The sequence below is a fragment of the Hemibagrus wyckioides genome, linkage group LG14 (genome assembly GCF_019097595.1).
Source record: "Hemibagrus wyckioides isolate EC202008001 linkage group LG14, SWU_Hwy_1.0, whole genome shotgun sequence".
NCBI lineage: Eukaryota > Metazoa > Chordata > Actinopteri > Siluriformes > Bagridae > Hemibagrus > Hemibagrus wyckioides.
Genome location: NC_080723.1, coordinates 17,834,314 through 17,861,113, shown reverse-complemented (window position 1 = coordinate 17,861,113; position 26,800 = coordinate 17,834,314). Strand labels below are relative to the sequence as shown.

General features: G+C 40.3%; 1 protein-coding gene across 4 annotated transcripts in view; it reads right to left on the bottom strand.

The window, feature by feature from the left end:
- Positions 1–26,800, bottom strand: part of sh3rf2 (SH3 domain containing ring finger 2) — a 38,814-nt gene that overhangs the window by 7,554 nt on the left and 4,460 nt on the right. The window contains exons 2-8 of one of the 4 annotated variants that reach the window (XM_058408114.1): positions 26,144–26,289; positions 18,507–18,773; positions 16,864–16,959; positions 11,015–11,308; positions 4,549–4,670; positions 3,414–3,584; positions 382–638 (exon numbers count right to left, since the gene is read on the bottom strand). In XM_058408114.1, the coding sequence (XP_058264097.1) occupies positions 382–638; positions 3,414–3,584; positions 4,549–4,670; positions 11,015–11,308; positions 16,864–16,959; positions 18,507–18,773; positions 26,144–26,179 (1,243 nt within the window). In that variant the 5' untranslated portion in view covers positions 26,180–26,289. Of the gene's footprint in view, positions 1–381; positions 639–3,413; positions 3,585–4,548; positions 4,671–11,014; positions 11,309–16,863; positions 16,960–18,506; positions 18,774–26,100; positions 26,413–26,800 lie in introns of those variants that run through there. The other 3 variants (XM_058408117.1, XM_058408115.1, XM_058408116.1) reach the window with 3 other exon arrangements.

The window sequence follows — 26,800 nt, the reverse complement described above, 5'->3', positions numbered from 1 at the left end:
AAAAACAGATAATATACAAACCATTCATAAGAACTGAGCAGCAGAAGGAGATAAGCAGATATCAGTGTTTGGAGATAAACCGGAACAAAACCAAATCGTGAAAGAAAATATCTATTTAAATTCTAAACACAAACCAAGAACGAGGAAACTAGAGCTTTTAAGACATTCACAGATGCAATGCACTTCACTTTCAGAAATATCTGTTATTTGCAGTAATGAAGAAACAATTATTAAAAAATCCCACACGTCAAAATGTGAAGGAAGGGGGTGCAAACTTTTGCACTCAGTCATGTGTGAACGCCTACTACAGCTGAAGGGTAAAGTGTAAACAGAGTTGTTTTCCAGTGACCCAAATGGCTGCAGCATGCTGATATTTCTCACCTCTGTGTGAAGACTGGAAGGCTCGTCTGACCGTGTCCCAGCCCTGCTTTCCTCCTGCTTGAGGAGATTTCACTGCACTGCCAGATGGTACAGCTGCCTGAGGGGGCATGGCACCGACTAGAGCAGCCACTTCAACCTTTACTTTATCCAGAGGCACTGATGCTGCTTGGGGATTCTGGGGTGTGTATCTCTTTGCTGATGCTATGGCTGCACTGGGAACAGCAAGCTTTGGCTGCTCGACAAACATTGCGGAGGTTCTGTGAGAAGAAGAAACATACCATAATCAGCACCTACTTTATATCTAAATTTTACTTCAAGTAACTTTTATTATGTTTAAGAATTTTAAACGCATATGTGATATGTGTGCATGTATCTATGTGATATGTGTGCATGTATCTATGTGCATATGTGTGTATTGTAAACTGTGACCTGACAATAAATCTAAAATGCTGAAACCAGGCACAGGATAAAAGATGCATTTTTAATATGTAGAGACCTCTGCTGTCTATAGGAAAAATTGCAATTGAAATATAATGACAGGCATTCACAGCAATTTATAGTCAATCTCACAACCAGTCTCACAACTGACCACACAACCAGTCTCACAACTGACCCCACAACCGATCTCAAAACTGACCCCACATCCAACCTCACAACCAACCTCACAACTGAGCACACAACCAGTCTCACAACTGACCCCACAACCGATCTCAAAACTGACCCCACATCCAACCTCACAACTGAGCACACAACCGATCTCACTATCAGTCTTGTAACTGACCCCACAACCTATCTCACAATCAATCTCACAACCAGTCTCACAACCAGTCCCACAACTGACCCCACAACCGATCTCAAAACTGTCCCCACAACCAAGCACCCAACCAAGTGTACAACTTTAACTCGAGAATAAACAAACATCAAAACCAACTTCACAACTGACCACACAACCCCCCCAAACAAGTCACCAACCAAGCCCACAAGCAATCTTACAACTGACCCCCATTCAAGTATATAACTATAACACAACTAACTCCAGTTCTCAAAAACTGATCCTACAACCCATCCCACAACCAGCCTTACAACTGACCCCACAACTAGTCTCACAACCAATCTCACCACCAATCTCAAAACCACTCTCATAACTGACCCCACAACCAACCAAGCACCCAGCCAAGGAAGCCCATAACCAAGCACCCAACCAACCAAGCACCCAGCCAAGGAAGTCCATAACCAAGCACCCAACCAACCAAGCACCCAGCCAAGGAAGTCCATAACCAAGCACCCAACCAACCAAGCACCCAGCCAAGGAAGTCCATAACCAAGCACCCAGCCAAGGAAGCCCATAACCAAGCACCCAACCAACCAAGCACCCAGCCAAGGAAGTCCATAACCAAGCACCCAACCAACCAAGCACCCAGCCAAGGAAGCCCATAACCAAGCACCCAACCAACCAAGCACCCAGCCAAGGAAGTCCATAACCAAGCACCCAGCCAAGGAAGCCCATATCCAAGCGCACTATAACACAACTGACTCCAGAATCCTACAACCAACTGCACATTCACAGCCCCAGCCAAGCTCACAATTGACCTCACATCTGACCTTACAACCCCTTAACAGTCCACCAATATAAACCTAAAATCGTTTCTACTCCTGCTGAAGTCGCAGCCAATTTCAGGTGTTGGAAATGAAGGTAAACAGCCTTATCCACTGCATGGTCAGGTTGCAGTTTTCTCTGATGTAACGCCACATCATTTTACGGGTCTTTAAACACTTTACAGTGTCATAAACTACACCTTTAACCTACACTTTGTCAGCATTGTTTACATTTACCCAGGCCTCCTCTTTTCAGTTTATAGCAAGACAACTGTAAACTGTATTTTATTATCAACAATATTCATTCTGTTCATGTGTGAGTGTAAATAAGGGATGGAGGGAATGTTAGACCAAATAAAATAGAATTTGTGCTTCATATTCAAGCTTCTTATATCATAATTTATGACTGATTAATATAGGAATTTTGCTGAGCCTATAAAGTAAGCACATTTTGGCAGCGTCGGCTTATAACCGTTGATTTTCATGAGGCAGGATGACGTTAATAACAACATAGCCTCAGACAAAATGAATGTGAGCAGCTATCACACTTGATTTACGCTATATGTGATGGACAGTTATGAATATACAACATACAGTCCAGCAGCTTGTTTTGTGCTTTTTGTAGAACACAGCAGAAACTAATATCCACCAAGGTTGCCAGGTTTCAGTGAAACTCCCACACTTAAAGCATCTCAAAATCCACATACAAGACCTGGAAAATTTGGGTCACTATTTGTCTTGTTATTTGTCGGTCTTCGGTGTGCAAAACATTCAGATGTACAGATATTAGACCACTCATAATCCCCTTCTTCTTGTCCCAATCTTCCAGTACAGAATAGAATACGATAGAAACAGTCCTGTACATCAGAAATGAACGCTGACTCCACTGTTTGTGGAAATGACGCATTTATTTCCAATTATTTGCTATGAAACACAATTTCGGTGGCCATGGAGTATTTTTAAAGTAGCCAAATTTGGCAACCCTTCATTATCTTGCCTATTCGCCTTTTCCTTCTCTACTGAAAATGTTCACAGGCCCCAAATGGCCTCTATTAGCGCTTGTTTAAGCACTAGGTGCAATAATATCTCTGAACAAATGAGGGCATGAACAAACTACAAATAAATGGAGCATCAACTTGAGTGTCTTTAACAGCAATTTATTTTTTTTAAAATAACAGGTCACTTAAAAGAGGTCATTATATTTCTATGGAATCTTTGGAGAAACTGGTGATACACTGAATATAGTGCAGAATTTTTTATTTATTTATGCAGGAAAATGTAAGTGGCCGCTTGTTAGCAGAACACTTCAGGTGAACACATCACACCAAAACAAATGTGTGTGTAGTATAATCTTGGAGATAAGCAGCTGTTGCCTGGATGTCTGAGATGGGTGCTATACAATGCCTGGGTAGACCAATGAGAGAACAGCGTCTTACCTCAGCACGGGTGTGACGTAGTTGGCAGGCAGGATGCCCACTTTGCCAGTTTTGAGAGAGAGACCACGTAACCAGCCCTCCTTAAACTTCCCGTAAACCCCTACCATCTCGCCTTTGCTCAGTTCCAGCTCCTCTGGGCGATGGGGACTGTACGAATACAAGGCAGCACACCTAGAGCAAGAGGAACAATTACATCTCTGCACTTTTGTTGCTTTGCTACAATAAAAGCTAGGCTGATTGGCAGATAACACATTTCCAAATGATACAAATATCTACTCAGAGCTCAGAATGAAAGAGGATGCTCTAGCACATACTGTAAAATCTCACAGCTGATGAGTTACTGTTGCTGGTTGGTTTGGCTACAGGATACATTTTGTTTTTAGCTTCTTTTTTTAGGTTAATTGCTATATATATATATATATATATATATATATATATATATATATATATATATATATATATATATATATATATACATATAGATATATAGTAAAACAAAAACTTTAAATGAGTCACATTTCTGTTCTATTTAAGGGAGTGATAGAATGACTCTGGACCTTATTTATATACAAGAAGTCACGTAATATAGCTCTCATAGACTAGCAACCCACAGAAATTACATAAGCAAACTACTGGCCTGAAGGTGGACCTCATTAGTCATTAATATGGAACAGAAAAACAAACATTTTGTATAAAACAAAAAAACCCTTATGATATTGCAAATGTGTTAAGATTAGGATTAGCTAATCTGGGTTAGCTCAGTCGTTAACACCTGGATTAGGAATATATTAACACCTGGATTGAGAATGTACTAACACCTGGATTGAGAATGTACTAACACCTGGATTGAGAATATATTAACACCTGGATTGAGAATATATTAACACCTGGATTGGGAATATATTAACACCTGGATTGAGAATATATTAACACCTGGATTGAGAATATATTAACACCTGGATTGAGAATATATTAACACCTGGATTGAGAATATATTAACACCTGGATTGGGAATATATTAACACCTGGATTGGGAATATATTAACACCTGGATTGGGAAGCTAGAATCTAGAAACTACAAATCAAATCAGGACTGTGAAACGTTCAGGAAAACAGGAGACTCAGAGACACTCACACACTGATAGACAGCTGCTGGATGGGGGACTGTTTGCTCTCTGCTTGCGGTGGAGGACCTTGCGGGTTGATGAGAGCCATGGTGATTGTTGGAGGAACTTCGCCGTTCATCTTTCTTTCGCCCTGTGGGAAAAAAATAAAGATAGAGATAATATATCTGGCAGCCTGGGAGACAAATGCCCTGCGTCACTGTTGAGAATTCTGCCTACAAAAACAGCCTACAATGATGAAAATTTGGACTTGGACCAGAACTGATGATGGATAATGACTGTCGAAATAACTGTGATACTCCTGCTCCATCATCATCATCATCATCATCATCATCATAAGTGAGAAACACCCTGTGTACGCATGACAGCAGACACATTTTCAAAAATAACCTCAACCTAATAAACTTAATAGACGAGCGATTTCACTGCAAGCACAGTTGACTTTATGAATCATTATTTGAGCAATTCTCTGTTAATCATATTTATTACCACAGATCCTGTAAAAGAGACGATGCAGAAGCTCGTGGCTGAAACTCATGAGTGACTTTTACTTCAGGTGATGAGACAGAGTTGACGCAGATGTGGATGATGCTGATGATTAAAGTGAGAACGCATTTCATCCTTTAAAACCCATGCACAGTGATGTTATTTTTTCATTCGTGAGTAGATTAGAAGTGGTTAGAAGTGTAGAAGTAGGCAGGAGGTTTGCTTGATTAGGAGCTCTGGTTAGAGTCAACCAGATTAACACTTCCAAATTCGATACTACAGAGATGAATTAGATTACTGGCGTATTTAAGGATTCATAAAGGAGTTATTATGACCTTAAATTCGATGTAAAACAATTTTACACAATCTGTTTTGGACTTGCTAGAACTATACTTGACAATGAGAGGTGTACAAAGAAGAAGAAGAAGAAGAAGAAGAAGAAGATGTGGTTTTTGCAAGATATACACCGATCAGCCATAACATTATGAGCAGTGAGAGGTGAAGTGAATAACACTGATGATCTCCTCATCATGGCACCTGTTAGTGGGTGCGATATATTAGGCAACATTTTGTCCTCAAAGTTGATGTGTTAGAAGCAGGAAAAATGGGCAAGTGTAAGGATTTGAGCGAGTTTGATGAAGGGCCAAATTGTGATGGCTAGACCACTGGATCAGATCATCTCCAAAACTGCAGCTCTTGGGGGGTGTTCCCGGTCTGCAGTGGTCAGTATCTATCAAAAGTGGTCCAAGGAAGGAACAGTGGTGAACTGGTGACAGGGTCATGGACGGCCAAGACTCACTGATGCATGTAGGGAGCAAAGGCTGGTCCGTGTGATCCGATCCAACAGACGAGCTACTGTTGCTCAAATTGCTGAAGAAGTTAATGCTGGTTCTGATAGAAAGGTGTCAGAATACACAGTGCATGACGGGTCAAAGCTGTTTTGGCAGCAAAAAGAGGACCAACACAATATTAGGTCATAATATTATGCCTAGTATTAGTCTAAATGTTAAAATCTGACCATGTTTCTGCAAACTGCCACACAGATTTGGATGCAGAAGCAGTGTATTGCTTTTTTAAACTGCTAAATAAGCTCCAGATATTTTTTTGTTTAAAGCACTAGTCGAGTCTAGACTCTTATCTTCTCTTATCTCGTTTTAAAATGAGTTGTATGACTCTGTAGTGTGAAAACACCTCTAAAACCACACCAGCCCTTCTAGTATCGCATGACACAGCAGTGCAGTGAGACATAAGACATAAATCATCATTCTATTACAATTATTATTAATAATACTACATGAATCAGTGCTTTGTTCTCTCATATATAATGTAACTGGCAAGATAAAAAATTCCATGCACGCCCCTTTATATGTGACCTACGACAATTTATCCTTTCATCCTCAAGAGGAACTGTTTAGTTACATAAGAAAACACTTAGCATGTCAGTGACAGCTCTGACTCAACCAGGGAACAACCCAGAGTGTGGCTTCTCCCGAGGTGTAAACTCTCATCAGGGTTAAAAACAGTGTTTGAGTCATGGGTATTTTTTCTAGTGACTCAGACCCGAGCCGCATATTTCTGCACGCCCCGGCTCTACGATGATCGCTGCTATGTTCCTGATGCAAGCAGGAGCTAATCTGATAGCCTGCCTGTGCTTTTCACAAGATCTTGCATCATGTCATTATGTGTTATTGCTTGTGCAATTTGCAAGCGGTTACTACAGTAATGCTTCACGACGTGAAAGGGCTTAAAGAGGAAAAAGTGCAAAAGTTCAACAGAGCTGAAGTAATGGCGGTGGAAGTCGCGGTGCTTTGGATGTTGGGGGGGGGCAAATGAAGCTTGTGAAAGAGGAAGGAATGATGATGAGCTTATTTGACTTTCTTTGAAAGGAACTAGAAATACAGGATCTAGGAATGAGCCTCGAACACACCGGGGCTTTATGTTCGCAGACAATAATGCAGATTCAGACTTTAGCTGGAGTTTACCTTGTTATGAAAATTGACTGACTATTTGATCAGAAATGACAGATTGCAATGTGATTAGAGTATATTCAGAAGAGACCCAGATAGCTGGTTAGTAACAGTAAAGACATTTATGTTTCTGGCATTTTGAAGACGGCGATATCCAGAGCAATATCTCATTTTACACATCTGTGTGGGCCTTGCTCATGGGCCTTGCAATGGCAGCTTGGTGGACCTGGGATTCTAACTCACAGCCTTACGATCAGTAGTCCAACATCTTAACCACTAAACTACCACATCCCCACAGATGCTGTTTGTACTTGGACCGTTAGCGTTCATCCTCTAATCCTAAATCTAAGAATATTTGTGCAGCTTTAGTGCACACACACTTCATTAACAGCAACAGCATGTGGAGCAGGCTCCTAATACATTAGTGGCATGATGATATTCAGTTATTCATAACTATTAATGGCAATTATAATAAGAACTATATTATACTTGGGTGGCATGCTGGCTACTCTAAACTGTGTGCGTGTGTGTGTGTGTATGTGCGTGCGTGTGTGTGTGTGTGTGGGAGAGAGTGTTGCCCTGTGACTGAGAAAAAAAGCAGGAAAATAAGCAACGATACTGTGGCTTAATGTGAAATAAAGTTACTGTAACCACCCTTAAGTTAATCATTTTCCAATAACTATAAATCTCTGCTGGTCCTGTGCTCTCACCGCTGTGACCCGGACACAGTTCCTGGGCAGGGAACCAACCCAGCCTCTCAATGCCGGTCCTAAGCCCGGATAAAATGGGAGGGGTTGTATCCTGCAACGGTAAAAAAAAAAAAACCTGCGCCAGAATCCAGTATGCGGATCGAATGGTCCACTGTAGTGACCCTTAACAGGGAGCAGCCAAAGGACAACAACAAGAACTGTACATTTTATCCATATAATTACTACTAATAATCTGGAACATCCATGAAACAACTTGTTACTTATATTACAGAAGCTATAAAGCTATATATCTAATGAAACAGCCTTTATTTGTCACATATACATTACAGCAGAGTGAAATTCTTTCTTCGCATATCCCATCCTTGGAGGTTGGGGTCAGAGCGCAGGGTCAGCCATGATACGGCGCCCCTGGAGCAGAGAGGGTTAAGGGCCTTGCTCAAGGGCCCAACAGTGGCAACTTGGCAGTGCTGGGGCTTGAACCCCTGATCTTCCGGTCAACGACCCAGAGCCTTAACCACTTGAGCCACCACTGCCCCTAATTAATTAACTAATTAACTGTTCATTAATTAATCAGACAAAAATAACACGACTTGTGTTATCCATTTAAAAAACTTTCCTGCTTAAAATCATGGCTTTAACTCTGTTCCAAATTTACAGCAGACCCTGTGACAAAGAAGCTATACAGAAATATTCACATTCAGGATTTTAATGGTTCATTTTCATTTTAAATTCAGCCTAAGGGGTGAAAGTGGCAAGGAAAAACCCTTGAGATGATATTAGGAAGAATCCTAATATGTTTGTTGCATGTGTTATGTCTCTGTTTGTTGTGTGTCTGCGGTATTATAATAAGCCGAAAGTAACGAGGAAGCTGCTGTTACAGAAAATGAATCAACACCACCTCAGTTCAGCATTCAGCAGCCATGTTATATCATTTTCTATACACATAATTATATATATATATACATTAAAACCACCTGCCTCATATTGTGTAGATCCTCCTTGTGCCACCAAAACAACTTTGATACATCAAGACATGGACTTCGCAAGACCTCTGTGGTATCTGGCACCAAGAAGTTAGTAACAGATCTTTTATATTATGCGAGTTACGAGGTGGGGCCTTCATGGATCCATCCTCCAGACACTTGATCAGATTGAGATCTGGGGAATTTGTAGGCAAAGTCAACAGCTTGTACTCACAGGCACTCTGAACAGCCTGCAGCTTTATATGCAGCAAGCTTTTGATGTCTTCTGACAACTTTCTATCAGAGCCAGCATGAAAATTTTTCGCTCTTATTAGCCTTATTCTAGACACTCACACAATAATGTGCATTAACAAGTGAATAATAATGCTAGTGCTAAGCAGGGTGAGGATTTTTATTTTCTATCTCCTTCACCTGATTCCTGTCTGTCATTTAATGCCACTCAGAATGAACACACCGCAGTTATTTTTGCACTACAATATTTAAAAGCCCTGGAAAAACTGGTATGCTTTAAAGGTGAGTTTTTGAAGAGTCTCAGCGACTCACTCAACAATTTCACAGCTTAGTGGTGCAGAAATGAAGCCCTGCCACCGCGTTCGGCTTGGAATCTCGGCTGCGTTATGTAGCGATCATGACCAGGGCTGCTCTCACTCTCTCTCGGTGAGGGCTGCAGGAGAATTTGCATTAGAGGAGGCGTGTGTAGTCTTCAGCCTCCTACACTGTTAGAGCTGACATGCACTACGTTAGAGTCAGGAGGTAGGTGAGAAGTGGACTAAAATAGGAAACGTAGCAGTCGAGGAAATAGAAATAAATGGGGGAAAAATAAAAAATACAGTACAAGTGGGTGACATGGCAAAAGAAAACGTAAAAACCGGACAAAAATAAAGCACAACACTGATAATAGCCACACAATCCTCACTATACTGAAGTACAGAATGATCTTATTATATTGCAATCTTGGTATCATTGTCAACCCTAAAAAATTTTTCATTTCATTTCTATGGTCTATCCTCGGGTCATGGGGAGCCTGTGCTCAGGCATCATCGGGCATCAAGGAAGGATACACCCTGGACGGACTGCCAACCCATCGCAGGACACACACACACACTCATTCACTCACGCAATCACACACTACGGGCAATTTAGAGACTCCAATCAGCCTAGAAGCATGTCTTTGGACCGAATATATATATTTTTTCTATTTCTTTTTCTGGGCCAGAAATCAAATCCCCCCCCCCATCCCTTCCCTTTTTAGGTTTGGTGTGCTTTTGCATAAAATGCATACATAAGGCATATCCCGAAATGGTGCCAAAAATAAAATAAAAAATACAGACTGCTCCTTTAAAAAAAAATAAAAAAATAGAAATCTTGAGTCACAAGAGTGAGACCTGACAAAGATTGGTACATGTTTCAACAAGGGATGAAAGCAAGCATAAATCGGAGTATGTGCACATCAAAGTTGGGGGCAGAGTGAGTCCTCTACATGTGACGATGAGCTCAGTAATTGCGCAATCATCTATTAATGGTGCACCCCATGTTTGAGATGAAGGAGGGAGGGATGCTAGGAAAGAAAACACAAGGAAGAAAGGGCGAGAGGAGGGAGTCACTGCTCAGGCGGGAGAAATAAGCCTTTCAACCAGATAAGAAGGGGGTGTTGCATAACCACATGAGTCATGAGATTACAAAGTAGCAAGAGAAAAAAGGAGAATTTTTGTAGCTCTATAAATAATAATAAAAAAACAGTGCAACATATCATACAGTATAATGAACTAGCTTTTTTAGGCATGCTGCTAGACCGAACATAACAGTGAAGGAATGAAACTTCGAACCCGGTTCATGAGCTCCGCTGTTGATAATACAGGGCTTATCTTTAAATCGAGTTAAAAGGCCACTACACACACCGGTTACTGTTTAAAGCACCTGGCCTGGGTCTGACTTTCAATACAACATGAATAATCACAGTTTCAGTCCATAAAACAGACTTAATGTGATGTACACTCAAAACTACGCTTTAGAAAATGATCTACTTAATGTGATCCGGAGCATAAAATAGATTTAATGAGCCAAATCCATGGACTTTTAATAAATAAGTCGCTACTCATGCGTCGTTTAACAATCGGCATTGTGTAACGATTCATTATCGTGATCTCTGACCACGCTGATCGCCTTTCTCACAATGTAATGCTGAATTTATAGTAAGACTCTACCATGCTGACATGTATTGCAATTCCAAAAATAGCATTGTGAAAGATTTAAAACGTTCAACTAACCAAAACAAACAGGTGGCGTACGCATTCCCACGCAAACTCCCTCACACACTGCTCTGTGCCTCACCTTTGACTGGCTTCTCCGAGTGCTCCCAGCCCGCAGCTTAGAGGCGGTGGAGAGTCGTCCGGGCTTCAGAGGAGCGCTAGGAGCTGTTGAGCTCTGGGTCTGACCGTGGTTCAGAGTGTTCAGGACGCTGACGTCGGGAGGCCTGGCTGCGCTCGCCTGCGTCCTGGAGAGTCGTCTGTGGCTGCCTGCATCTAGACTCACCCTCCTGCTGCTCCCTCTCGCGTTCCGTGGGTGAAATTCTGCCAAATCGCTCGCCTTCGCACTCGCCAGGAGTTTGAACGCAGTCGGATTTGGCTTGAGGAGGGAGAAAAAAAAAGAAGCAGGGATGTTAAAAGCAGGCAGAGAGAGTGAGAGAGAGAGAGAGAGAGAGAGAGAGAGAGAGAGAATGGAAATGAGTGTGCTGAGACACAGTGTTGAGCTTCTGCCCAGACTGTTTCACCTGCTAAATCTCTATCCAGCATGAAGTTTGCTTTCAATAAGTAAGACGACAGCACAAAGCCATTAGTCACGTCTGGGTGAGTGCCCTGCTCTTTCTGATCTGCCCTGCTGTGAGTTTCAGAAGAGAGAGAGAGAGAGAGAGAGAGAGAGAGAGAGCGAGCTGCAGCTACGATTGATGTTCCCTCTCCCCCTACAGTGATGTGATGTGCTGTTATGCCACCAAAGCAAAGGAAACATTACTGTGCCTTCACGGCTGGCTGGTCAGCACCGAGACGAAGTTTGCCAGGAGGACAGAGTGTGAGGAGAGCAGAAACTCTTTTATTTGACTAACAGCAAATACAGTAAATTATTGATATGGAAATGAAGGTGAAAGTGCAGAATATCAGCTTTAGTAATGCTATTTACAGCATTAGACAGTAAACCATATAAAGGTGACGGCTATATTTTAATAGATATATTCCTCTCCCAAGTAAAAATGGAATTGGAAGTTAAAGGAGCAGTCTGTGATTTACACTAATCTTAACCCTTCCACCCACCCGACAATCGCATTCTGTGAAAGTGGAAGAGCTGAGCAGCGTTTTTCTGTCTTAGGAAGAGTAGATTTCTGGGCCTGGAAATGAAACATCAACAAAAATCTACTGGAAGGAAATTTTGAACTGTATTCAACACTCAGCAACTTTGCTTATGTAGAGGAAGGGGGCGGGGCTACCAGGCACTGACGCTGGATGAGGAAAAGAATTCAAGATGGCTGACGGTACTCCGGTGGACAAGATGCCTTGAAATGTCTTTTCAATGAACTGTTGTGTGATTTATTTTTCAACATTTATTGTATTCTGATAATGCCAGTAGGGTCACATTACATGTGTGACACGTCATTTGACATAGACTGGGAAACGGCTTATACTTTTGCTTCATTTACTGTTATGTTTGAGACGATACTACTCTAATAATATTCATACGCTAGACGGTAGTGTAAGTGCATGGTGTGTAGTACATCATTTGGTACATAGCTTTATTGGTGATTCAATGATTTCATAAAATGCACAAAATGGTGATTTCAAGATTTTTGTAGTTAATAACATTCCACTTATTGTCTCGGAAAAACATCCTTTCCCTACGATCAGCTGAAGCAGTATGCTTTGGTTGACTCTTGTTGTAATGTAATGTAATGACATTTCCTTAAGGCATAACTAAAAGAAAAAAAACAACAGTATGGGACAAGTGGAGGATGATAACGTTCACGAAGGCTTATACAATAAAATGAACTAAGATGGATAGAGAGAGGTGAGGCGAGAGAGTCAGTGCCTTATTTATACAGCATGTGAAACTGGAACAGCAAGGGAACAGGGAGGGAAAAGTTCCCAGAATACATCCACAAAAGAGCTTCAGATGCTTTTGAATGTTGTTATAGACCTAGGGCCAATAGCATAGATATGATGGGTGTGTCTCAATCAGCTCTCTAGCTCCCTTGCTCATAAATCAGTACATCATGTTCACGGGTTCATAAGGCACTGGGAAGTACTCACTACACATTGGGACACTGATGATTTAACAGCTGGCATGGTTCTATAAAAGTCACTACTATAAAAACCCAAACACATCAAATATTCAAGTTTTATTTGTCATATAAATGTGTTAGCTAAATCACATCTATTGGATTTCTTAAAATCACTTAGAAGTCGTTGGACTCAAACAAACCCTACAAAGAATCCCAAATAAAGCAAAACCTCTAAGGTATGTAATCATTTGAGAGCTACGACAATGATAACAAGCTGCTTACATTTATAGACAACGCCGGCTAAAAGTTCGTACACCATTTGATTCGACCTGAGAGGCGCCAGAAAACATGGTCATTTTCGAGTAAGGGAACCTACTGAGCATCGATTTTTTAGACAGCAAAAGTTTCAGTGCACTGGAAAGATTGAGCGACTGAGAAAGTGAGAAAGACAGGAAAAAATGGCCGACTTCCTGCCCGATCAGTGACCTATCCGTTGAAGGAGGGAGCTGATTGAGACACACCCGATGACTGCAGTATAGCGAGAAATTGCAACCCTGACACATCACTGACGCCGTCTGAGGATGGAGGAGTCGAATGATCGCGCATGATCCACTTTCCAGAACACAGGCACTCCATATCAGAGAGGTGTTGCATGAGCCAGCACAAAGTACTGTAGAGGAGAAATCTGCAGCAATATCCTAACTTCTGCGCCGTTACTGTATGCTTGTGAGAAATTATGTCAGTGTAATTATGCTGCTTAGTTGATCCTGATGAAGCTCCTGCTGTTTTGTGTAATTAGTTGTGTTACGCAGTGCATAATTTTGTGTATTAAGTGTTTATTGCACTGTACATTTTGCAGTGATGAGCAGTCCTGTGACCCTAGAGGGTGCATATACTTTATTAAAAACTATATATATATATATATATATATATATATATATATTAAAAAAAACCCTCTCTCAACTAGACTAGACTATTACTCAGCCTGCCGGTCAGTTCTTGCTTCATAAAAGGTAAATGCGCATTTTTTTTTGTCTGCAATCAATTTCGTTCTAATTTTACCATCCTCATAAGAGCTTCCTTTACCGGCATCATCACTTCTTTGTTCCTCTTACGGACAGACAATGCTTACAGATTCCAGGTCTTAATGCCACATTTAGAATCAACACTAAAACTAATGGAGCAATAACACGCAGCTGGCCAAAAACAACACATGGCCGTTAAGCTCTGTGTAGAAAATGAGCTTGGACTCCTGGCTGGCTCGCCTTCATCCAGCTGGTTCATTTCAGATTCACTGTGCTGGACTATAGAGCCAGAAGAATAAAAACTATGTCACTGTCCAATTATAGTGACAAGTACAAGCAACCAGGACATTGTTTATATGTACAGCTTAATTATCTCCCTTTACACTGGTCCCAGCAACAGAAGAATAAAAATGTCTGTCGCTATCAGAAACCAATTTAAACACAGAGAGCATGACAAAACAAGACAGTGAAAACATAACCTAGAGCACATACCAAAGCTTGTAAGGCACTCGCATGACTTGATTCAGCTTTATATTATACAGTCATGGGGGAAAAGTAAGTACACCCTGCTCCAATACAGGTGGTAATCAAAAAGCACTTCAATATATAGTCTTTTTTTCCCCAAAAAGTAAACAAACATTCGGAACCAGGTGGGGAAAAAAGTAGGGAAAATGTTCTGTAGAAGTTTATCGCTCTCTTACATCGATTTGGAATATGGCAGACAAGAATTTCGACATGTTTTCCCGTATTGAAAAGAAAAAAATCCCCAGGCAGCTGTTAACTTCCCCGAGATCTAGCCTGGAAGAAAACAGGCTGAAAATTCCATTAAGGAAGCTAAAGTTTGTCTGTTTACTCATCTTCACAGTTTTGACTTTGCTCAGTGTCTTGGCCTTTGTTGACTCCTAGGCAACCTCCCATATAACTCCACTTAAAAAAAAAACAAGAGGATGAAGAAGAGAACAAAGCAAAAGTGTTCATGTTTCACTATAAATGATTTTTATTTTATGTATAACATTCAACGGGTGTAAGAAATCAAAGCACCGGATGCACCAGTGTGTAAGTGGGAATACTTCTGACAGCTGTGAATAAAATATTAGCTCAAAAGGACGCATCAATATTATTGCTTCCCGAGCAAGCATGAGTACGGGTATATGCTTTTGCTACTTTTATTATACTTATATTGATATTGAAATAAGTAACCTACTTAGTATTAATCAATCTTAGTATTAATCAATTTTTATTAAATAAAAAACATTTAATAAGTTTTTATTGAGCTTTTGTTTATGTGTGATGATGCAATGATGCTTTTATCCTTGTGAATTTAATTCGATTTTATTTATATAGCACTTTTAACAGTGGATAATACAGTTTAAGTGCTTAAATGAGCCAGAGGTGACGGCGGGAAGGGAAAACTCCCTGAGACGTTACGAGGAAGAAAGCTTCCTCATCTGGGTTACACCGGAGTGTTATAATAAACCATTTCCTTACTATCTGTGCACTATATGGTAAAAAGGTGCAATTATGTAATCAGATTCATTCTAGTTTCAACATGAAGTCTATTTTGTTGAAGTTATCAAGTGACAGAGAACGTTCAGTGCTCACATTTTTCGGAACATGCTATACTTCACTTCCCATGAACACTTTGGTGTTCACGCAAGTTATGACATGACTACAGTCTCTGAAAGTGCTCCTAGTACTCTGTATTTAAAAGATGATTATCAGGCTAATTGTATTGTAAGTGACTGATGCTGTAGTTCATCCTCGAAATGCTTTCAATGAGCGGCTTTGGATTTGTACATGAAGAGAAAAATCGAATGATTTAGACCAGCAAAGAAAGGAATAAGGAAGCATTTCAGGAAGCCCATCATTTTACCATATCCTTCTAGGTTATGTATTTGTCTAGAGCAGGGATCTCCAACCTTTTTTCCCCTCTGAGAGCTACTCTGATAATATGAAGGTGGCCCAGAGCTACTCGTGTTATATTATTAGTAACATGTATTTACATACCTTACTGATAAACCAAAACAGATGATCAAGCTATTTATAAAAATTAGTTATTATTGTCAGATTTCGTTCATTCACATCCATTCTGTTATTTATCAGCAAATTGTTACTTTCACATCCTCTGGCACATACCCTGATGGCCTGAAAAAGACTCTTTTTGTAAAAATAATATATATATATATATATATATATATATATATATATATATATATATATATTGATATATGATGATTTGATATTGGAAATAATATTAATTTTGAAAGCAGAGACCTGAAATTGTAATAGGAATTTAGGTCAATTATTTTTATGGCAATCATATGCATGTGCAATGGGAAATATTAAACAGTACTTTACTCTAAAACACCAGCTGCACTAATAAGAAGTGTCTACAGCTCATCTTCGTGCAGCAGGATAGACTCATTCAGCGGTTTTGCTTTGGCAGCATCGTAGCTTTATTCCTAATGCTGTTGAATCCCCAGCAGCTTCCAAGTTGAAAGGATCTGCCATGTGTTTTCTTTATTCTTTCTCCAAACTATTGCAATTTGTTCTTATAAATTTAAGTAAATATAACACCTTCTTGGTGCTAGCTGCGCTGAACAGTATGATTTGTCTGTGTACAGGGCAGGGGTTAATTGAGTTAATTTGATTTGATCAATTGTTTATATATTCTATGAAACTTCAGGCGAGCTACTCGGCGACATGTTGGAGAACCCTGGTCTAGGCTGTGGCTTTAACACTTTGGAACACTGTCTGTAGTTAGGTTTTGTGTTTCCAAACAGCTAGCTGTTACCCACCAGCCAAAAATAATCATTAAACACGCAAAGCCACTCTTGAATAAACCTTCACCAGAGCTCTTAGACATTGCAAATTTGAAAGAGTCTTACCTCTGTAAACTGCAAAGGAAAGATGCCGACCTTGTCTCCTAACTTCCCTTCACCCCAGTTCTCATCCACTCGCTTAATCACAGTGATGACGTCTCCCTGCAAAGCGAGAAAAGCAAAACGACACACAGAGACAGAGTAGTGAGACGAGCGCCGATGCCTGTACAGATGCAGGGGTGTCCCTGAACAGCTTTACTTAGCTGTAATTACACTGAACTGGAGACATGATGTGTCTTTTGTGTCTGCAGGTCCCAAACCCCTTTCCTTGAACTCTTTTCCAAACCCATTTAAACCATCTGGTCAAGGGGAAAAAAAAAACACACGAGGAAGCTCTTTAATGGACTCCACAAAGTCACAGATGTTACATAACATCCTCTGAAACAGTCTCCGTGTGTGTGTGACTGCAGGGAAACTAAGGCTAAATCCCATTACTGTCAAAACCTTACTCATTTATAAGGCACAAGTCAGCGGTGTATAAAAAGCATCATGCATTATTACTGAGGTGATTTAATACGCTTGTGTTCAATTATAAGTTCTACCGGTACCTCGGTAAATCTCATTACATCCACACACATGCATCAAAAATTAGCTTTCCACTGATCACCAAGACCGAGAGCAGGGGTTTTCTGGGTGAATAAATACACACACTACAGCAGTGCAGGGTTTTTGGGGTAGCAGGGGGTGGAAGACTTACTGAGAAACACTATTTTTATGTGAAAGTATAGGTAATGTATCAAAATCATATTCAATTAAAAAAGTAGAACTTGTGCGAAAATGTGGAAAAAGTGCATTCAAGAAAAGATACTTTTATATGTACTCAAGTACGAAGTAAAAATTTATGAAATTACATTAATGTTATGTTTTCCTGTTAAAAGTAAATATTATTATTTATCTGAAACTATGCATTGCTCAAAAGTAATGCTAGAAGTACAATATCATGTAAATAACCAATATTTACCAGTAGCTAGAATCTGACCGGCGGCCTAACCAGTTTATATCAGCTACTGGAATTCATTCAAGTCTATCTATCGATCCATTTTCTATAGCATTTATCCTACATACAGTAGGGTTGTGGGAAACCTGGAGCTTGTCCAAGGGGACTTGGGGGCACAAGGCAGGGGACACCATGGACGGGGTACCAACCCATCACAGGGTACGATCATACACACACTTTCTCTCTCACACACACAAACACAGTGGACAATTTAGCGATGCCAACCTATAACACATGTCTTTGGACTGGAGGAGGAAATTAGAGTACCAGGAAGAAACCCTCTCCAAGAAGATGCACACACACACATACTCAGGGCAAAGGCAAGATTCAAACCTCCAACCCCAGAGGTATGAGACGAAGCAAACATGCCCACAATCCCACACCATCATCAACATGCTTTATCAAAGTAGATGCCGTTCACACCTCAGTCTTTACTTACTCCTGTTTTAATGAGGTAGAGTTGAGGTAGATGCTCAAGTCCTAAGAAGAGACTATTTGCATCTCTGAATAAAAAATCTAAGCATGGTTTTCTTGAAAATGTAGTCAAGCAAGCACATTTAATTTCAATAACTCTTCATACACTCAAGTACAAAAACAAGTCGAATTACACAAATATTTTTTACTGCTCAGTTAAAAGCTCTTGCACACAGACCTTCATGAAGGCCAGACACTCCTTCCTGTCATCAGGATCCAGTCTGTTCAGGTCGAAGTCATAGAGGGCGCGGCACAACGGCGCCGGCTGCGATTGCTCACTCAGGATCTGCACCATGCTGGTGGGGATAAGCCCAGTGTTCCCTTTAATATCGCCGTAATACCAATTATCGTCCACTCTCCAGCGCAGGCCGACCATGTCACCGGATTTCATGGCGAGCTCTCCGGGTCCATTGCCTTGGTAGTCGTACAAGGCTTTAGCCAGCACCTGGAAAAACAAACACAGATAAAGATAGATAAGGTGGTGGAATGAAGGGCAAGAAAAGACAAAAAAAAAAAAAACTATGACACAGTATATTAAAAAAGCAAAATTATTAACAAACATTGTCATTTTTTGACCTAACTTTACTGACTGACCGGATTTATCCGGGTTGCATCATGTACTACTTATACCTGTCAGGCATAACATTATGACCACCTGCCTAATATTGTGCTGGTCCGCTTTTTGCTGCCAAAACAGCCCTGACCCATCCTGCACTGTGTATTCTGACCCCTATCTATCAGAACCAGCATTAACTTCTTCAGTAATGTAAACAACAGTAGCTCGTCTGTTGGATTGGATCACACGGACCAGCCTTCTCTCCCCACGTGCATCAATGAGTCTTGCCCGTCCATGACCCTGTCTCTGGTTCACCACTGTTCCTTCCTTGGACCACTTTTGATAGATACTGACCACTGCAGACCGGGAACACCCCACAAGAGTTTTGGAGATGATCTGATCCAGTGGTCTAGCCATCACAATTTGGCCCTTCGGCAAACTCGCTCAAATCCTTACACTTGTTCCTGCTTCTAACACGTCAACTTTGAGGACAAAATGTTCTTTTTCTGCACCCACTAACAGGTGCCATGATGAGGAGATAATCAGTCTTACACACTTCACCTCTCAGTCGTCATAATGGTATGCCTGATCGGTGTCCCTCATATGTTTTAATATAAATGGCTGCATGAAGAGCTGGCATATTCACTTGTTTTAAGGTTAACTGTGTTTATATTTAGCACTGATTTCAAAAACAGAGCAGTATCCTTCAGATTCAAAGATTTGGGAACATAGGCTTACACTGTCCAGTGCTACAAGTTTATTTAGTTGCCAAATTTCCAACACAAGCATTGTGAAACCATATTTCATATTAATATCATTTCCTGTTAACATTAATGTCAGTCTTTCCCGGTGCTAGGCTTTCTTACGTATTTTCCTTCTTTGCTCTTGTTCATACCCTGATCTTTTTTGCTGCTCTGAGATAAACAGTCTGTTACACTGCCAAGAACATAACGTTACCGCTGCTGTTGTTCCGTGTAGATAATATTTACTTTTTATCTGTCTATATTTTGTTCATTGTTCTCTGCTCATTGTCTTGCATCAAAGAGTGACGTAACTTTATGAATAGGGTAGGAACACCTGCTCATCAGTGTTGTTTAATATCTTACGTTATACATGTTTTAAAAAATCGTTAAAAATCTTTAGAGCTTTTCATACTCGTTCCCTTACAACGTAACTCCGGGCAAACAGAATTCTGGGATATCTTGTTTGACGTTTCACACACTCGTACTTTCCCCGAGGCTAACACTTAATCCTGGTTCTTTATAATCTGATGTGTCACACTGTACATCCTCCTAAATCCTTCTTATTTGCATATTAAGCTTCTTATTTGCATTTTTGTACCATCAACGATCACGACCAGATGAAGGTGTGGCATGCGATCGCTTTAAATAACAGCTTTTCTCATGCTTTCTCATCCCTTAGGGAAAGAAAAGGCTGGACGTTCTGATCATTTTTCAGTCAGTTCTGTAAACACTGGGCAATTTCGGACTGCGCCATCCGATTTGTCCTTAACAGATTTCCCTGATCTTCTCATTGATCACATTTTCTATCACCGCTTGACAATTATTTATCACAATCTGCTGCAACTACTATTTACAGAACATATGGGGTTTCTGTGATATGAAGTGTGCATGTGCTGTTCAATTTCTGATTAGGTTTCTGCTGCTTAGCATCAAACTGAAACATTCTAACACCACATCCTTTCACACTGTACACATCTGGCACTGCAATGCAGGGTTAAAACCGCAAAAGCTTCAATTTTCAGTTTTAGAGAGCCAGTGCTCATCACTTCACATTATATCCCTAAATATTTTACAGTTTAACTTGAAAACCTGACAAACATTCAGTCTAGTTTTCAAGTTTTTAATTACTGGCTTATTAGTTAGCACTGTTGCCTCACAGCAAGAAGGTCCTGGGTTCAAATCCCGGGTTAAAACAGGTGGAGTTTGCATGTTCTCCCTGTGACTGCGTGCGTTTACTCCAGGTACTCCAGTTTCCTCCCACAGTCCAAAAAACATGTGATCGTGGAAAAGCAGCGCCGTAACAAACCCGAGACTACCTGCAGGTGGTGGTGTGAATTCAGTTGCCCTGGAACCGTGCCACGATTCCTGTGAATTCCCATAACAGCTCACGCTCGGGTCTGCACTTGTTCAGGAAGTAAAGTAACCTGCCTGTGTATTTAGCTGATGAGGACATTATTCATTTCCACAACAACACGTGTAGCACGGGACACAGAAGAGGTGGGGAGCTTTACTGCGTATAATAACAGCACTAAAAAAAAAAAATTAGGAAAATGAATGGCTGTGTTTTCTGTGCACGTTTGCAATGATGTAAGATGAACCCGAACGCAGCGGGATTCAACCGAATCAATTTAATCTGAAACCGGACCCAGGCTGTGAGGAACAATCACACTCGGATTCGGACCACGTGTCCCCAGTGTGAAAAGCAGCTTCATTTTCATCAGACTAAACTGATAAGTTCAGAAACTTTTGACTGACAGTGTAAATACTCCAAGTGCCAATGGTGTAATAAATGATTCCACTGAATGTCTCACGCGTCCGGAGAAACCCAAAACTCCTGACCTGCTTCTAAAGCCGACCCGAGCGCCGGTGTGGCACGGCTTTGTTAATAAGCACCCGGGAGAGGAGCTGAGCTCAAATACGAGCCGCTTTTTTACAAGGTTATAATGAGCACATTTACAGAAATGCATCGAAAACATGAAGCTTATCAGCGCTGTGTTTTCACTTTTATGTCACTGCTACGCTGTGATTCAGGATTCATGGAGACACATAAGTTGCTTGTTTTTTTAATGACTGATATTTTGGATTAAGTTCAATGAGAAATAGGTAGATATTTAGATAGGTAGGAAAATGACAGCAATCTCTGTTTCAAAACTAAATCAGCATTTTCACACTGTGATTAATTTGTGAAAGCTCAGTCGGACTAATCTCGCTGGCGGTCTGTGCTTCAGGGTAAACAAATGAAATGAAACACAGTCCTTGATTTCAAGTTCAAGGTGCAATAAACTGGGTAATTTCTTACTTGAACAAATAATCACAGAAAAGGATTGTGCTTGAGCCTTAGCACATGATACATTAAGTAGCTGAGAAAACAGTTTTGCAATCCAGAATAGTGTCGTTCATGAACGATTCGCTCATTTTGAACGACTCCTTAATATGACTCAGGAACAAGAGTCGACTCAGAGACCGATTCCTTCATTTTGTATTGACTGCACATGCACAACATCCTATAGGTTCTGTATGGGAAACATGATTAGTTCTCCCAAGTCGTTCGTTCATCACGTGAAAGCCTCACAGACTTAGGCTATGAAGTCTGTGGCAGAAACAGAAGTGATTTGTTCATCTCTCGAGTCTTCGGGCCTGACTCGTTCCTTCGTTCATCATGTGACCACTTCCTGGATGGGTATCTTACAGTCAATAATGCTAATGTAATGTTGTATAATATTCAGGAATTATTAGGAAATTATCAAAAGACATGTGCAATGAACATTTTCCGGAAAATAAAAAAGTTCCTGTCAGTCTCATTTTGGTTGGTTTATAGTTTTGTCTTATTCTAAATGTGATCGACGTTTGCGTGAGTAGATGTGTCGTGGTCGATGGCTATTAACACGTAACATTGTAGTTATATTTTGCAGAAATGAACGAAATGGCTCGAAAAAAGATTCGTTCATTTTGCTGAACGAGATTCAAAGATCCGAGTCAGTAACATGATCCGAACTTCCCATGTGCTTCCTGTCAGACGGCGTACAGAGACTCTTATATACAGAGCCTAGGGGCGGAGCTTCATGAACATGGGAGGGGCTGAGCAAGTGAGTTTAAAGTTTAAAGAGTAAAGGGAGAAAAAAATCATGAAATGTCAAATCGACCTGTTTAACTTTTAGAGACCTAATCTTACCTCATGCACCTTTAAATATCCATCAGTTTCTAGACAAATCATGACCTAGCGCTTCACGACTACCATGAGCTTAAGGAAATGATTCAAAGCTCCACCTTTACTTGAAGGGCACAGGGCACAAAAACAACTGCATCTCTGTTTCTAAATCAGCTGAATCAGCTTGCTTGCACTTTTGGTCTTGGTGGTGATTGCAGATTTGGCTCACTGATGTCCCCGTCATGTTAGAAAAACTTTGTCATAGCAAACTGATCCAATACTCTGTGGGTATTGTCAGCTGATCTGAAGCAGGGTTAAACCTACAGATATACCTTTAACAGCCTGAGAAAGCTGACAGTGTGAGCACTACTGAACCCTCCTCTACGTTATACCCATAGACCTGCATTCGCTTTCTTAGGTTAAGTTAAGAGTCACCGACATTTTTATTCTTCTACAGAGAATAAAAATATATCTGTATTAGATTAACCATTATTGTTTAACCCTTTTAACCAGTACACTAGTGTTCCAGCAGAATGGAAAAACATCTTAAGGGGACATTTTCAATCAATACAAACAAATGAATTATTTTCTGGCCCCAAGCCTGACATAAAATGAGTCAGGACTCTGTTGGCTTTCAGAGTGAGACCAGTGATTTTCCCCTCTGTTGGATAACCTTACACAGAATTTTAGTGGTTGAAGATACCTAAAAATGTGAGACGCTTATAATCAAACATTTGGGGCATCTCAGAGAGCAGAAATGGGTTTGATATCAACATTCAGACATCCGACAAAGACAGAAACAATTGTGCGGAAAAAACTAACCGTTTTGGGTTTTTCTTTTTCTTTTTCTAATGAAAATACACCTTCTAGTAAGCTAGCTAAAAACAGAAATACTTTTAAAGAGCTACAACCTCTTAAATCTCCGAGTGTCTAATTTCATATGTCATTAACCACCACTGTGGAGTGTGACATGACAATACTGAACACGGATACAAACGAAACAGGCACAGATTCCTATTTTTTTGGCCTCACGGCATGTCAGCATGAAAAGAGTTAAATTTGTAAGTAAAATGAAATAAAAAAAACACAGCCTATAGGCCTGTATTAATCATACCTATGAGCCAATGAGCCAAACTTCAGTTACCTCATTCTTTTACCTCATCAGTGCTACTCCTGTTAAACAGCAAGCTAAAGCAACCTCAGGTGCTACAGTAACACTGAGAATAATGAAACGGCGTACATTACTACTTACACATGAGCCGTCTTAACAACAACATTTACACTGGGTGTGGCTGCGTGTTGTGCTTTTTTAGGTGAGATTTTAGCTCTCAGATTTTTTTTGTCATAGACAACACTGGCTAGTTCTTCCCTACTGAACTGAATTAAGCACAAAAGCTGACATGCTTCATATTAGAGGGTTTTCTTTTAGATAAACACACTTAGCGTCATATATGTGAGCACACAGATGCCTGCGATGGGCTAGACGGGAAATAAAGACTTCACACAACCTCTTTCAGAGTCAAGGGTGGAAACTCACTGGGTTTCACTCAATCTCTTTACAACAGGGCATGCTTTTAGAAATGTTGACTTTCTGTCTCACAACAAATCCGGTCATATTTTTCTCAGCATGGCACAGAGAGAGAGAGAGAGACTTAGCCGAGAGTCAGATTTTAGTGTAAAGTTCACACCATTTAACAATGACTGTTGATGCATTTTGGAAACTGAGCCCAGAAAAAAAGAAAAAGAAAAAAAGGCCACTCCCAAGTCAACATGGGTGTGTTAGAGGAAAAAAAAACAATGAAGTATGCAGGATCAGGGTTGGAACAACTGATCTAAATCAGTGCCAGACTGGAACTCTCGTGAAAGAGAGGTTAAGATCTGATTGTAATATTAGACAGGAGAGTTAAAATCAACAGATGAGTAAACAGCTCGACAATGAAAGTATTTGAGGTCTAATTGACGGCACAATAAGACGTGATAAACAGAAAAGCTCTAACCCTTTCAGTCAAACCAAACGGCTCTATCTATCATCTGTCCGTTTGTGCAATCTGAACTTAACACTGGACAAAGTGTCCTCAAGTCTATTTTTGTTTCTGCTCCAAAGGCATTTCTCAATCACTGCGGATTAATGTGTCACTGATGTACTGACGTGTACTCAGTGAAGCCGGATGAAATCGATCAGCCCAAATGGGGATCAAATCTAGGGGGCGTTTCTGTCTGTGTAATCTCCTGACGTTCACATAAGTCACCAGTCGCTGTACAATGAAGTTTTCTTGCTGCCTTTGCATCTATGTTTGTTTCTATGCTTTCATATCATAAGAGATGAAGGACAAGCAGTGTGTGCTCTTTCTAATTGTGCCCATCAATCTGCGGTCAAACTGCAAGAGCCGTCAGTCAACGATTAATAATTAAAAGCTAAAAACCCTAGGCTAACATTCAACTAACTCTGAAATGACCACAGTGCTATATGTTATTTTTTCCACACACATCATTTCCCCTCGTGTCTCTGTATGGATCCAGAACCATGTCGTAAAAAACTGACTGACAGCCATCCACTAGAATTAATATTTCTTTTCACATATGCTCTACTGTCTTCGCTTCCACTGGTAGTTGCTTCATCAAGTCGCTCCGTAGTTGCGTGAGGTTAAACTTTTCTCAATTTAACATTGCTGGGCACGCCCCATGTCTAGCTTTCAATGGACGCTTAGTTGCTGTGACTTGCCTGTACATGTGCATGTAGGATTACTGATAACGTGCACGAATCTACCCTCTGGGCTTGGAAGAAATCAGCCCCAGTCTCACTGTTTTGTTTTGTTTTTTTCATTCATTCATCACTGGTTCCAAAAACATTTACATTTTAAATAAGTAAGTAAATAAATTAATTAATTAATTAATTAAAATAAATTAATTAATTAATGGGGTAAATAAAATAAAATTATATAATAATGATAATAGTTATTATTATTATTATTATTATTATTATTATTATTATTCATCAACATGGAAATTTCCCCTTTGTGGGACAAATAGGTTTATCTTATCTTATCTTATCATCATCTAATGTGGATACCAAAAATGAAACCATGTACTGATGCTGTCTTTATTTTCTTTGAAAGGTTTATCTATCCCTGTTACACCAGTAATTACAGGTGGGGAAAAAGGGCAAAATTAAACCAACTGAATACTTCTTTGTTATTTCCTTAACACATCAATCTAAGCACTTCCGGTGTCTTCCTGTAAATGGTCACTACTTTTTACTTATAGCCTTGTTTCCTTAACTCCATCGTCTTGTCAGTAAACCTCAGTACCGTGAAATAAAGCCTACCAGTATCACGATATTCGATGTTTTTATTTTTCCACTGCCTCACCCCTTCAGACCTGTCCATGTCCCTCATGGTGGTCATGATGTCCCTCTGAAAGTCGTCCACGCGCGTGCCAGAGATCCATCCTCCATTTCTACAACATCTCTACTGATGGTGAAGTACAGTACCGACCCGTACTCATACTTCCGTGTCTTTAAAAGATAACATGAAGTGCTTGTTAAAACTTCACCATATGCATTTATTTATTCAGAAACTCTCGCCAAAGCTGTGAATGCGATGTTGACGCTGGGAGATGGAGCACTTCCGTAAACACTCGGGCTTTCCCCACAGGTAACTTCGTCACTAAAGCAGGTGGTGCAACCGGATTGTACAGAAAATCACTACTCCTCCTTAACGCGCATGAAACAAACTAAGAGCTTTAACCATCATTCTAACCACAATTCTTCCCTTTTTTTTGTGTTCATTTCACTATGTCGACGCAATCTGGACCATTTTTCCTCTATTTATATCACACAAATGAACTGAGAATGAAATGAAGTTTGTTATATAGCCTCTCCCTATTGAATACTCCACCCAGGTCCCCTTTTCTCCTATTACTCAAAAACAACATTTAACCTAAAATGCTCCAGAACGTGTATTTTCACGCTGAGGAACTCTTTTTCACGCTTTTTTTCCCCGATGTGTTTTCATAGAGATAATGAT